Raw genomic sequence first — 14,819 nt, forward strand, 5'->3', positions numbered from 1 at the left:
GAGTGGAGAAGTCACTTGATCATACTTTGCCTCAGGTTTTTTGTTTGTTTGTTTTTTTTGGTGATGCATTTGGGGTTAAGTGACTTGCCCAAGGTGACTTGACAGCTAGTAAGTGTCAAGTGTCTGAGGCGGGATTTGAGCTCAGGTCCTCCTAAATCCAGGGCCGGTGCTTTATCCACTGCACCACCTAGCTGTCCCACCTCAGTTTTTTCAGCTATAAAATAGGGAAACTACATCATGGGATTATTTTTTAAAGTACTTTATAAACCTCAAAGGTAATGTGTACAATTTTTTTTATTCTGTTGCTGTTGTAGCTATTGTTTTAAATACCAAAATTGCAGCTAAATATCTGGGTTCCAGTCCCAACTCCAACATTTTCTAGCAATGTGATCTGGGCCTACTTACCTGATTTCTCTTTGGCATCAGGTTTTTTGTGGGTTTTTTTGGCATCAGTTTTCTTCCCCATAAAACGAGAACAATATCTATCCTGCCTACTTGACATCTTTTGAAGGGAGCAGTTGATAAAGCCTTGTATAAATCTGAGATATTATTATTAGCAAAAGGAGAAAGAAATGGGAGGAGGGTAAGATCTAGAAGGTTGTTGGTGCTCAGGAAACCTGAAAAAAGATAACAAGGTTCTTTGGAACCCTGACTAGGAATTAGCTGGATATCTGCTAAAGTGATAAAAGAGGAGGGTCAGAAATGTTGAGATCCAATTTTCAGGTAAAATTGCTATTTGCTTCTTCTTGAAAACAGAATGCCTAACTAGCAGTTAGTCCAAAACGTAAGCATGGTTTCCTTTGATTACAAATTGTCTGAGTTCAGTTTCATTTAAAATTTCCTTTAGACTTAGACACCATCTGCTCTTCTGTTTTCTTTTTCTTACTGTCAGAGTCACAAGCATGTAATTATCCTACTCCTACTCATTTTTTTTTCTTGTTCTCTTTCTCTTTGGGTTTTATTTCTATGAGGGTTACTGTCTTTAGCTTGCTTTCAAACCAGCAATTTTGAGGAGACACCTAATGAGACCAGAGTGATCTTCCCTGCTATGTCTCCATTTGGGGTTTTGGGGAAATGGAATAAACAGGGACAGATGCCAAACAATGTAATTCTTTACATTACTCTGGAGGAAAAGGTGATCCAAATAGAAATTCAGCATCCAGCCAATTAGCATCTGGCTGGTAACTTAACCTTTGGAGACCTTTTCTTCGTTGTGCTGTCCTAGATGTGAAAGTGGATCATGTCAGGATGTAAAACTATCTCACACTGGCATGCTCAAAAGTCTATGAAATTCTTTCATATTTGTCTCAAGGTTTTAGTTATAAATGTAGAAGTCCTTTATTATTAATGATGATCGTGATAACTCATTTATTTATAAAGAATATTATGATTTCAAAAGTGATTTCCTCACAATAACCCAGTAAAGATGGTAATGCAAGTAATATGGTTTCCATTTTACTTCAACACTTTAAAAGGCCTGTGGTTTCACCTATGTGAATAATCTTGCTGTTGACTTGTATTGAAATCCATCCAAAGATAAGTATATTATTATTTTTGTTTTTTTAGTGAAGCAATTGAGGTTAAGTGACTTGCCCAGGGTCACACAACTAGTAAGCGTCAAGTGTCTTGAGGCCGGATTTGAATTCAGGTCCTCCTGAATCCAGGGCCGGTGCTCTATCCACTGTGCCACCTAGCTACCCCCCCCATAAGTATATTATTTAACAATTCTTAATCCCTCCCCCCCCCAGAAAAAAAAATCTCTACCTTGTGGCCATATCTTCTGATAATGAGTCTCTCCAACTTTAGCCAGGTTACTATTTAGGTGATAGTCCTTCAATGGACAGATACTCAAGACACCTTTCCAACTTGTTAAGACTTAATAACATAGTCTCCAATAACTCAGGGTAACTGACAACTCAGGACAACTCATGTGACAATGAGACATTGGAGGAAGACTTTAGTGGCAGAATCTCCATTTTTACATTGTAGGAATTGAGACTCAGAAAGATAGTGACTCATCCAAGGTCATGCATCTAGTAAGTGGGACTGAAATGCAGGGCTTCTGACTCCAATGCTGGTGCTGTTTTTATGCTACAGGACTTCCCCAAAACCTTAGTGTAGATTTTAGTTATCAAAACTTAAAACTACACTATGATCTATAGGAAAGCCTGTACCATACTACCTCTCATGCTTGAGAGATCCAAAGAGATCTTTTATGCAAAGCTCCCCCAGAGAAGTGATATTTCTCTCTCTCATCAGAATTAGAGAAAATGATTTTGCTTCTCTCTCCAAGTGTCTCATATATAATCATTGTAATTTTGAAAATTATAAATGGCATGGTTCATAATGACTATTTTGAATATAGATTCCTCCTGCAACTGTGTTATGTCTGGAAATGCTGCAGGCTTCACTTAAAAACCTAATCCAGGGGGCAGCTAGGTGGCACAGTGGATAAAGTACCGGCCCTGGATTTAGGAGGATCTGAGTTCAAATCTAGCCTCAGACACTTGACACTTACTAGCTGTCTGACCTTGGGCAAGTCACTTAACCCTCACTGCCCCATCAAAAAGAAATTTAAAATAAAAAAAAGTAAAAATAAAAATCTAATCCAAAGAAATGTAGAAATTTAGTAAAATGTCATTTAACAGAGCTTCTAATGATTCTATGTACCCTCCCCATCCTTAAAAATCTCTCATTAGTTATTACCATCATCTCAACCTATTGTGCTGTATTTTACCTTCGTTTCATTATCAATTGCTTAAGCAATCAACCAGAAGTTAATTAGTACACACTAAGTATCTGGTACTGTGCTAGGCATTAAGACATGGAAAAAGAGGTGAAATAGTCCCTGACTTCAAGGAGTTTTCATGTTCTCTGGGAAATCAATATGTATATATATATATATATATATATATATATATATATATATATATATATATATATATATATATATGTATATGTATATGTATATGTATATATGTATATATATGTATATATGTATGTATATATGTATATATATGTATATGTATATATATATATATATATATATATAAATGTAACCTTAGTTTAAATAGCCTTCCTCATAGAAATATAGTGATTACACTGCCCTCAGTCTCTCAGAACACCAGCTGCAACTACACCTCAGAATGCTATGGTTATCTTAAGAAAGGGAGAATATATTTTTTCCAACACTGTCAGCTCAAGCCCCCATTCTGTTGTGATTCCATTTCTATTATTCACCAGTGATTAATGCCCCAGTTCCATTCAATCAATTAACATTGATTTTTACATAAGATCATTTACTTTTAAAATATAGCAAGAACAGAAATATGCCCCCCCTCCCAAAAAAAGAGAGCAGAGGTTAGGGGAAAGGCATGTTCTCAGTCCATGGGGAAAGTGGTCTCAGATTCATCATAGTTTCTATATTGATTAGTCCCACCAAATTCACATCCTAATTCTACCTCAGATGCCAAAGGGTGTTTCTTGGAGCATCAATGCTGGAGTGGTTGGTACCCTATAGTTCACTTATTCTTTGTGCGCAAGAGATCAAAAAAAATCTTACATAGAGCTTCCAAGATAAATGATATTTCTTTCTCTCGTGGAAATTATAGGAAATAATTTACAGAGCACATTTCAGCTTTCCTATAGTTAATATACCTATATATTTTATAACTTACATAGATGCGTTATAAAATATATAATTATATGTAGGTATATGTATATATAATTTAAATTTGAATAGTATAGAATCAAATCCCATAAAAAGATGAAACTATGGGAGAACTATAATAATAAAAATTCATACAATATTATCTGTTAATACATTAATCACACAAATTATTATATACATACACAAACACATAAAATTATATAGACTATTACAATTATAAAATTTCTTTCCCACCAAAATTCCTTTAAATTCAGTTTTATAGACTATTCCAAAGGTAGATAAGATAACCATTTCTGTGGTTGAATAAAAGTATTAAGATATGAACTTATCATCTGTAGGCATCCTTGATAAAAGGACAGGACAACAGGGATGATAACAAAAGGATTGAGGTAGAAATCAAAATCATATGGGAACAGGATGCATGAGAACACATAATCCAATAATATGCTGTTTACCTAAATATGTTTAAAACATAAACACTCATACAGAGTTAAAATAAGGGGCCGAGGCATATTTTGCTTCTACTGAATGAAAAATAAATCAGGAGTAGAAATTTTTATCTCAGACAAGGCAGCAGCAAAAAATATTTAATTAAAACAGAAAAGAGGGATGTGTGCATGTATGTATACACACATGTATATGTAGTTTTTTTCTGAAAAGTTCCAAACATAATGGATTAGTTTCAGTCCTTAATATATATTTGTACATGCATGCATGTACACACATGTGTATGCATTAAATAACATAACATCTAAAAATTAAAGGAAAAGCTAAATGTGCTACAAGGATGAATAGATGTTAAACTATAATACTGGAGTAGATAAATGTATCCCTTTCAGAATTGGACAAATCTGACCAAAAAATAATCAAAAAAGAATTTAAGGATGTGAAGAACATTTTAGAAAAAATATATATGATAGATCTCTGACAATTACTGAATGGCAATAGAAAAGAATGTATACATTCTTGGTTGTGGGTGTCATTTTTATTTTTAAAATTGACTGTATTAGGACATAAAAATTTCATAAACAGAGAAAAGCAATATTAAATATATAAATTATTGAACATAACATAATAAAATGCCTTTGAAGAAAGTATTAAAATCAACTTGAAACTAAATAAAAATCTTAAAGAAACAATAGCTAATTTCATTAGAAATTATGATAACAATGAGACAACATATGAAAAATCTGGAGATGTAGCCAAAGTAGTCTCTAGGGGAAATTTTATATTTTCAAACATTTCCATTAATAAAAGAGAAAAAGAATCGATCAATGAATTTGCCATGCACTAAAAAACACACTAGAATAGTAAGAAATTAAATACCACAATTATATATAAAAATAAAAATCCTGAAAATCAAAGATAAGATTAATAAAATGGAAAATTAAAAAACTATTGATTTAAAAATAAAATTAAGAACTGACCACTTTTTAATTGATAAGCTATTATCTATTTTTAAAGAAGAAAACATTACTAGCAACAAAGTTAAAAAGTCTTCATAACAAGAGAAAAAGGATATTATTAGAAAGTATTTTGCTCAATAGTATGTCAATTAAACCAGCAACTTAAATAAAATTCATGAATATTTATAAAAATATAAAATTTCCAGGTTAACAAAAGATTAAATAAACAATTTAAATATCTCATGAAAAAAGTTAAACAAGTTATAAAGGAACTGACAGAGAAAAAGCCCTGTACTATATAGATTTACAACCAAATTCTATTAGTCAAGAAATAATTAATTACAATATTATATAAACTCCAAAATAGGAAAATGAATCCAAATTCCTTCTATGATACGAATATGGTCTTGATTCTTAAGCCAGATAGAGTAAAAAAATAGAAACTATAGACCAATTTCCTTATTAAACACTTCTACAAAATTTTTAAATAAAATATTAATTAAGAAAGCATAGACACATATCAAAAGATAGCCAGTTTAGATTTATACCAAGAATGAAGGATTGATTCAATTTAAGAAAAGCTATTAATATAATTGACCCTTTTTATAAAAAGAACAACAAAATTCTTACAATTAAATAAATATATAAAGAACTTTTAACAAACTCCAACATTCATTTCTGTCAAACACACACACACACACACACACACACACACACACACTAGAATGCATAGTAAAAAAATGGACCTTTCATTAACCTGGTGAGTAGTGTATATCTAAAATTAAGAACTCATATTATATACAATAGTGTTAAACTAAAGTTCTTTCAATAAGATCTAAGGTAAAGCAAGTTCACTGTCACCATTACTATTTTTCTTATTATTCTCCAAATGCCAGCTATAGCAATATAAGAAAAAAGAAACTGAGTAAACATTGACAAAGTAGAAACCAAGCTATCACTTTTTTAATTTAGAATTTTATTTTCCCAAATTACATGTAAAAACAAAATTCTCTTCCTCCCTCCCTCCCCAAACCCCCTTAAAACTCAAGCAATTCAATATGTTTACATGTGTAGACACACAACACATTTCCATATTAGTGAGGTTGTGAAAGAAAATAGACCAAAAAAAACACTTTAGAAACAGGAACTAACAAAAAATATGCTTCAATCTGTATTCCGATACCATCAGTTTTTTCTCTGTAGATGGACTGTATTTTACTAAGTCCTTCAGAATTGTCTTGGATCGTTTTATTGCTGAAAATAACTAAGTCATTCACAGCAGATCATCTTACAATATTGCTGGGTTTTTTTATACTGTACATTTCACTTTGCATCAGCTCATGTAAGTCTTTCCAGCTTTTTCTGATAGCATCCTGCTCACCATTGTTTTTTTTATAGTAAACTACATTTATATAGTGCCTTAAAGAAAGTTTTTCTTACAATAAACCCATGGTGTTGATTATTTTAACAACAATAATAGATAACATTTATATAGTACCTTATACCTGACAAAGAATTTTCTTCTAATCTATCACTTTTTGCAGATGATATTTTGATGTACTTACAGAACCCTAGAGTCAACCAAGAAATAAACAAACAAATAAATGAATGAATGAATGGATAAATGGGTGGATGAATGAATAAAAATAAACAAATAATCAAACAAATAAATAAATGAACATAACTGCAGCAAAGTCACACAAGAAAAAATAAACCCATGTGAATCATCAACATATCTGTCTATTACCAGTGAGACACACATGGAAGAAAATGAAAGCAAAATTCCATTTAAAATATAAAACACTTGGGAATCCACCTACCAAGACACATACAGGAGCTATGTGAATACAATTAAGAATACCATTTACAATAACAAAGGTGGGCCTAAACAACTGAAAAAATATTAATTGCTCATTGCTAATCCAAAGCAAAATGACATGGGGTTTGGGAAACCGAACACCTTGTTACCAGGCTAGACACACCTAAGAAGCAGGGAGAGATTAAATTCTATAGCAAGAAAGTCAGTTAAGTGTGGCTACTACCTGAGCTAGGAGACAAAGATAATTCCAGAGATCAGGACTATTATTCCAAAAGAAAATCCCCCTGACTCTCAGGAAGCTTTCCCCACCCTCAAAGGGAAGTTTCCATTGTCAGGTGGTGGTCAACCCATCTACAATCTATAAAAGCTTTTGCCTTTCTTCTGTTCAAGGAGAAATGTGCCTCAGAGAATCATGTGATCTCATTTTATCCCCTTGAGAGAAGTCTTTCTGTCTTGGTCCCTTTCTCTAGCACCTAAATAAAAGACTATTTTATTCTAATTGGATCTGTATGTGCAAGGGTACAATTTTTTAAAGAGGAATACCTAAGGACCTCCTCCCACCACCACCTATTTCCCCATGACAAAAATAATTAAAATGACAATAACATCTAAATCAATTTACTTATTCAGCACCTTAGAACTAGTTAAAATATTAACAAAATTCACCTGGAGGGACAAAAGATCAAGAAACTCAAGGGAAATAATGAAGTCAGAGTAAGGATTCACTATTTGATTAAAAACTCCTGGAAAAACCGAAAACCTGCTTTGCAGAAATTAGGTAGAGACTAGTATCTCATATCCTATACCAAGATTAGCTCCAAATGGATACATGACCTAGATGTAGAAAATAACTTCATAAAAAAAAAAAAGTAGAGGAGCAAAGAAGAAACTACCTTTTGGATCTATAAATAGAGAAAGAGTTCACTGCCAAAAAGGGAATCGTGAGTATGACAGAAGATAAAATGAACAATTTTAATTACAGGAAGGAATATCACTTGCTCTGCTGTCCTCCTGGTCAAGCTAATCATCATGGAAGATAGGGAGTGGAACAACAGCTGTAGCCTAATGATTCTAGATGATATTCCTGGAAAGAGTTAAGCCACCCTGGTCTAAACTCCTCATGAATATGTGTCCTCATCTGCACCCTGGTTATTTCTCTCCTTGTCAACACTTGCATACCTATTGTTCTGAAAACTGTAATCAGTCAAAATGCCCTTATTCTATTCACCAACTTTGTAACTGTGAATCCCTTGACCAAAGCTCCCTTCCCAGTCCACCACTCTCTTGTATACATTCCCTGTCCCATTATAATGCAAGTTCTTTGCAGATAGACACCTTTCTTTTGTAGTTGTATCCCAGGGCATTGTACTGTGGTTGGCATACAGGAAGCACTTAAATACTTTTCATTCATTCATTCATTCATTCATTCATTCATTCATTCATTCATACATTCACTCATTCATAAAAATGTTTTGCACACTTGTTAGCTGTAAATTTTATCAACAGTAACATATTGTGAATGTTGTTTCAGGGAGCTGTTCAAAACAGTCTTAAGAGGAAAAGGCAGGATTTAAAAACCATGAAACATTCTGTGAGTGGTTCCTTATGAAGTCCCTCTCAGTGGAGAGAAAAAGAGAGGGAGAGAGAGAATGAGAGGAGTGAGAGCAACAGAGAGAGGGGGCATGGCTGGGGGGAGAGAAAGCTTCAGTATAGACTCAAAGTCTGAGGCTATTTGTCCAGAGGTTCATCTTTGTCCTGAGTTCAAATCCAGCCTCAGACACTTGACATTTACTGGCTGTGTGACCTTGGGCAAGTCATTTAGCCCTCATTGCCCTGCAAACAAAGGAAGGAAGGGACAGATACACAAATAAATGAATGAATAAACAAATAATCAAATAAATAAATGGATAAATAAATGAACAAATGGGTAAATAGATTAAAAAAATGAATGGATGGATGGATAAATAAATGAATAGATGAATGAATAGATAAATAAATAAATGGATGAATGAATAAACGAATGAATAAAAATTTAAAAATAAAAAATTCTTAAAAAGTAAATTTGTAGAGAGCAAACAAACAAGATTTAAAGGGAAACAATTACAATTGGCCAGATAGTGATGAGGCAGAGATGAGAGAAGTATCTGGGTAGATAAATTCACATGGTCCCAGTGTGACAGCAAATTATTTTCAGGCAAGTGGCTTCAACTGTTTGTAATTATATTTAGCTGGGGTACTACAACTCTTTATTTGCCATCTTCTGCTGGCTACAGACCCATCCAGCCCAGAGTTCCCAATGACCAATTTCTATGATCCTTCAGTCCCTCCTTCCAGGTATTAAAAACAAAAAATGACAATTCCTATAAGCCTCATTAATGATGAGGCTACACTCATTCCGCACAAAACATGATTGTTGCTCGAGGAGGAGAGGGTGATGTTCATTTACTTTTTGAGTCTGGGCTTGTGATTTCATAGATTAAGGTACTCTTAGTATGGAAAATCCATCCAGGAAGCCACATCGGCAGCTTTTTAGAGTTCACTGGGGCACTGAACAATTAAGTGACCTGCCCATGAGCCACGTCTAGAATGTGGCAGTTAGTATTTGAACCCCAAACTTCTAGCATCAGTGATAGTCAGTTTACTTCACTCAGGTCTTCACTACCTGGAAGAGATTAAACCACCTAGTTATGGCTCTAAAGTAATACATCATATCCTTCACTACAATGACAAACATAATAGACCAGCTCAGAGCCTACTCAGCTGAACAGCTCCAATCCAGCAGAGGCTTGGCACATATGACACTAAACACTTGTTTTGTGGCCCAACCAAGCTAGACAATGTAATGTATAGAATGCCATACTTGGACTCAGGAAGACTTCAGTCCACCTTCTGCCTCAGACACAGGCACCTGCTGAGCAAGGCACTTATTAGGTTTTCTGGGGCTCAGTTTTCTCATCTATTAAAACGCATGTAATTACACCTGTAATACTTACCTTCAGGGTGATTGTGAGGCCCAAATGAGATAATGCAGACAAAGTGCTTTGCAAACCTTAATACCCTAATGTAATTTAATTCTGATTTAATCTTCATATTTGATCTTTAATTCACCATTATTAGCAAACAAGTCCAATTTGACCCTATTCTACATCATACAGATTAAATATTAGTCAGAATGTTTTATCACTTATTCCTTGTGCTCTCTTCAGTTCCTAGCAATAAACTCAGCAGTTATGACTGTTAAATTTCCCCGATGGAGTCAACAATTCTCAATACAGATAACCCATATTTATAATGTCAACAGCACTTATAACATTATGATATTTATGTGAAAACCAGGTTTATTGATTTATTGATTTATTTTTGCGGGGCAATGAGGTTTAAGTGACTTGTCCAGGGTCACACAGCTAGTGTCAAGCATCTGAGGCCGGATTTGAACTCTGGTCCTCCTGAACCCAGCCCTGGTGCTTTATCCACTGTACCACCTAGCTGCTCCCTGCCTTTTTTTTTTTTTTTTTAGTGAGGCATTTGGGGTTAAGTGACTTGCCCAGGGTCACACAGCTAGTGTTAAGTGTCTGAGGCTGGATTTGAACTCAGGTGCTCCTGACTCCAGAGCCAGTGCTCTATCCACTGCGCCATCTAGCTGCCCCATGCCCCCTACCTTTTATAAACTTACATTTTGATTCTGGGATGAAGAAACTAGATTTCAGAGATGTCACAGGGGAAATAGGTCTTTGGGGTCCTTAGGTATTCCTCTGTAAAGAGTTACACTCTCAACACACAGTCCAATTAGAATTAAAATGGTCTTTTATTGGGAACTAGAGAAAGTGATCCAGAGAGAAGCCTAAGACTTAGCCTCCAGGCAGGAAGCATTCTCCTCCAAGAACCAAAGGTAGGCCAAAGCTTTTATAGAGGATAGATAAGATTACCACCTGATCTTGGAAAGTTCCTTTTGCAGTGGGATGGGGAAAGCTTGAATGAGGGGTGGGGTGGGAAAAGCTTGCATTTGGGGTGATGGTCTTGACATATGGAGTTATCTCCTTCCCAGGACACCATTCAAGTAGTAGTCATGCCTAATGGACTTATCTCCCTTTACTTCTCTTAGGTGTGTCTGTCCTTTAGTTTTGCTTCTCAAGGAGAAAACTTCTCTGAGTTATCCCAGGCCCATATCAAGAGAGGTTGTAGGAGGCAGCTAGATAGTGCAGTGGAAAAAGCACCTGTCCTGGATTCAGGGTGACCTGAGTTCAAATGTGACCTCAGACACTTGACACTTACTAGCTGTGTGACCCTGGGCAAGTCATTTAACCCTCATTGCTCAACAGAGAGAGAGAGAGAGAGAGAGAGAGAGAGAGAGAGAGAGAGAGAGAGAGAGAGAGAGAGAGAGATGGATCGAGGGAAGGAGGGAGGGGGGGAGGGAGGGAGGGAGGGAGGGAGGGAGAGAGGTTGTGAGAGGTGGTGACTTCTCCAGAGTGACCAAGTGACAAGTCCCAAATGTGCATAGACTTTTATAGGGTTTAGGGTTGAGTTTATCTAGTTTTACCCTATCATTTTACTGATGGGTAAACTGAAAGCAAGATGTTAAAGTGACTTTTTCCGGACTTAATTTTGATTTTAAATTGCTGAAATTAAACATCAAAATAAGCATAGGAAAAACAAATGGTTGGTTTCTTTTCCTGCTGAATCAACCAGCAGTTGGTAGGCCAAAGGAAATCCTGTTGGACCTCATTATGGATTAGCATTGAATGCTTGAATCTGTATGCCTTCTTTTGCATATCATTCCTTGCGCCTCTATTTCTGAGTCCTTCTTTCCTTTTTCCCTGTTGTATCATTCACAATGCCAGGCTCCCATGTCAAAAGTACTGCTTTTTGGGGCAGCTAGGTGGCGCAGTGGATAGAGCACTGGCTCTGGAGTCAGGAGCACCTGAGTTCAAATCCGGCCTCAGACACTTAACACTTACTAGCTGTGTGACCCTGGGCAAGTCACTTAACCCCAATTGCCTCACTAAAAAAAAAAAAAAAAAGTACTGCTTTTATTCCTGGAGAGCACTGTGTAGAGTATCGTAATCTCATTTTCTTGGGAAGCTTCCCTCTTTTCTATTAGCAGAACATGAAGAAACACTTGTTTATTATGAGTTAATTGAATTTGATTCCCTTCCCTTAATGCTGTCTGCTGTTGGCATCTTTGCCAAGACAAGTCGACTATGACATAAATGGCTTAAGAATAAACAGCAGGAAACCTTGTGCTTTGAGAGAAGTCTTTTTGCCAGCTAGGTTGAACTGTGCCTTTAAGAATGATTCATTGGGGCCCTTTCCGTCTCCAGGAGTCTCCGCGAGAGCAGCCCCCGCCGCCGCCATATCGGCCCATCTGCAGTGGATGGTCCTCCGGAACTGCTCCAGCTTCCTCATCAAGCGCAACAAGCAGACGTACAGCACCGAGCCCAACAACCTCAAGGCCCGAAACTCCTTCTGCTACAACGGGCTGATCCACCGGAAGATGGTGGGCATAGAGCCGGCCGCTGACTGCAAGGGCATCATGGTGGTGCTGAAGCGCCGGGCAGGTCAGAGGAAGCCTGCCACTTCCTATGTGAGGGCCACCATCAACAAAAATGCCCAGGCCACGCTCAACAGTGTCTGGCACATCATCCGCAAGAACAAATACCGGAAAGATCTCCGCATGGCCGCTCTGCGCCCGGCCAGTGCCATCCTGCGGAGCCAGAAGCCAGTGGTGGTGAAGAAGAAGCGAACCCGCCCACCCAAGAGCACTTAGGGGCCAAACCTGCCTTTGGCTAATAAAGTCAAACTGCTCGACCTGTTTAAAAAAAAAAAGAATGATTCATTGGATTTGAGGGAAATCACATGTCTTTCTCCTAATCCTCATTACCTCTCTCCACTATCCAAATGGCATCTTTATTTAGTTAAAATTGATACAATGCACACTTCCTACGGGACTGAGGAAAGTCTTAGGTACAAAATATGATATTTAAGAGCAAAACAGGACAGAGACACTCTGAAAGAAGCAGAAGGAGTAGATATCACCAGGCACCTGAGAGAAGTCAATTACTATTGCAGGACATTGCATTTGCCCATGAGCTCTCTGTCAGAAGAAGCAAGGAAAAAAAGAGAGAAAGAAATATTTAGTGTCACATCGTATTTATTTTATGACAGGAGAAATTCATTTTTTTGTGAGAGAGATAATGTTCTGTTTTGTTTTTCCCCTGGAACTAACCTAAAAGGTGAATTTATCTATGTAGAAGGGACAGTAAGTAGTGAGTTAACATAACAGACAATATTTTTAACTACGTTTTTCCAGGGCATACAATGACACTATATAAATGGAAAATTCTCAAAATAACTCTGTATAAAGGCAGAGGGCATAATGCCAAATGGTAACTCTAAGAGGCTTTGAAAATTGTTCACATTTATAAAGCAATGCAGACTTCACAAAGCTCTCTCCTTACAAAAACCCTGTGAGTGGGATATTGCAAGTTTCTTTAGTTTGCAGTTAACGAAATGGAGGCTTGGAGAAATGAAGTGACTTTTACCCATGATCACCCAGGAAGTATATATCACAGCCGAGACCGGATTCCAGAGTCTTTGAATTTGGGATCCAAGGCTTTCTCCTCATTCCAGATCTACTCCTGTGCTACTTTTCTCTCTCTTGGGATGATACTGGAATAAAATCTGGAACATCCATTGGTGGAAACTGGGTAGGTAAAGGCTATACCGACCACAAATAAAGAAACAACCACCTGGTTGAGGAGGTAAGCACCAAAAACTTATCTGGATGTTGTACCAAGAGTTACATGACTGGTACATGAGGGCTTCAGCACCAAAGTGCATCTTCTCTCACCTCCCTCGGGAATTGTTCATACTCCTCATTTTTAATTTGTGCTTCACTCCCAAGCTTGTCATCTCTTTTTTCATATATATACACACATATACTTACGCATATGCATATGTACATGCATTTTATAGAGAGTTTATAATATTTTACTTGTGATACATATTATATTTCAATTGGCATATTTTGTTTTTATACCTCTTCTTCAAACACCTTCTTCACAGTTTTTCTATTATATTTAAAATGAATGAAATGACAACGCCTAGTAATGAAAACCTTCCAATACCACATCTACCATTTATAGTGTATATAACATTCTATACCTGTAATTCAATTCATCTATACCACAACAAAGAAAACGTATGCTACATTCCCTGAAGTCTCCATTGGTCATTGTATTTGATCTGAATTATTCTGCCTTCATTTACATTTTTGTAGTCATGAGTTTGTTGTTATTCAGTTAATACAAATCATTCCATGTTTCTCTGAATTCTTAATTTTCATTGTTCCTTCTGGTAAGGTTCAATAAGCCAGGGTGTCCCTTAGTCTAGTTTTAGGATTTGGTAGCTGACGACTATATTAAGATTTTGGAGAGACCCTGGATTATGTAGGTTTGGGGGACTTTTTATATGAGAGCATTGTCTGCTTACCTACAAGAATTCATAATATAGAACTGAAAAAAGCTTTTGAAAGGTGATTTTGTTGGTCCAGGTGCCTATTGTCAGCACCTCACATGCCAGTAGGGCTTGGGCAAGACAGACAGGCAGACATGCGTGGGGTACTAAATGTTGCACAGTCAAGGGTACAGCCAAGGCTGACACCATAGGAGTGACTGGGAGAGGGTGGAGAGAAACTTTATGATGCATGAATAATATCCATAATAGCTAGCTAACATTTATATAGTACATACTAGGATCCAGGCACTGAACCAAGAACTTTACAAATATTATCTCATTTGACCCTAGGAGATAAATGCTATGATTACCCCCATTTTACAGATGAGGAAACTAAGGCAAACAGAGGTTAAGTGACTTGCCCAGAGTCATACAGCTAGTAAGTGTCTGAGGCCAGATATGAACTCAGGTC

At 36.5% G+C, this 14,819-nt stretch overlaps 1 protein-coding gene across 1 annotated transcript; it reads left to right on the forward strand.

Moving 5' to 3' along the window:
* The first annotated feature begins 11,726 nt into the window (after nucleotides 1-11,726).
* Nucleotides 11,727-12,705, forward strand: LOC122738326 (60S ribosomal protein L28-like). Its single transcript, XM_043980374.1, has 2 exons — nucleotides 11,727-11,748; nucleotides 12,214-12,705. The coding sequence occupies exons 1-2, from the start codon at nucleotides 11,727-11,729 to the stop codon at nucleotides 12,657-12,659; spliced, it is 468 nt and encodes a 155-aa protein (XP_043836309.1). The 3' UTR covers nucleotides 12,660-12,705.
* The last annotated feature ends 2,114 nt before the right edge of the window (nucleotides 12,706-14,819 follow it).

Source organism: Dromiciops gliroides, chromosome 2, assembly GCF_019393635.1.
Source record: "Dromiciops gliroides isolate mDroGli1 chromosome 2, mDroGli1.pri, whole genome shotgun sequence".
Lineage (NCBI taxonomy): Eukaryota > Metazoa > Chordata > Mammalia > Microbiotheria > Microbiotheriidae > Dromiciops > Dromiciops gliroides.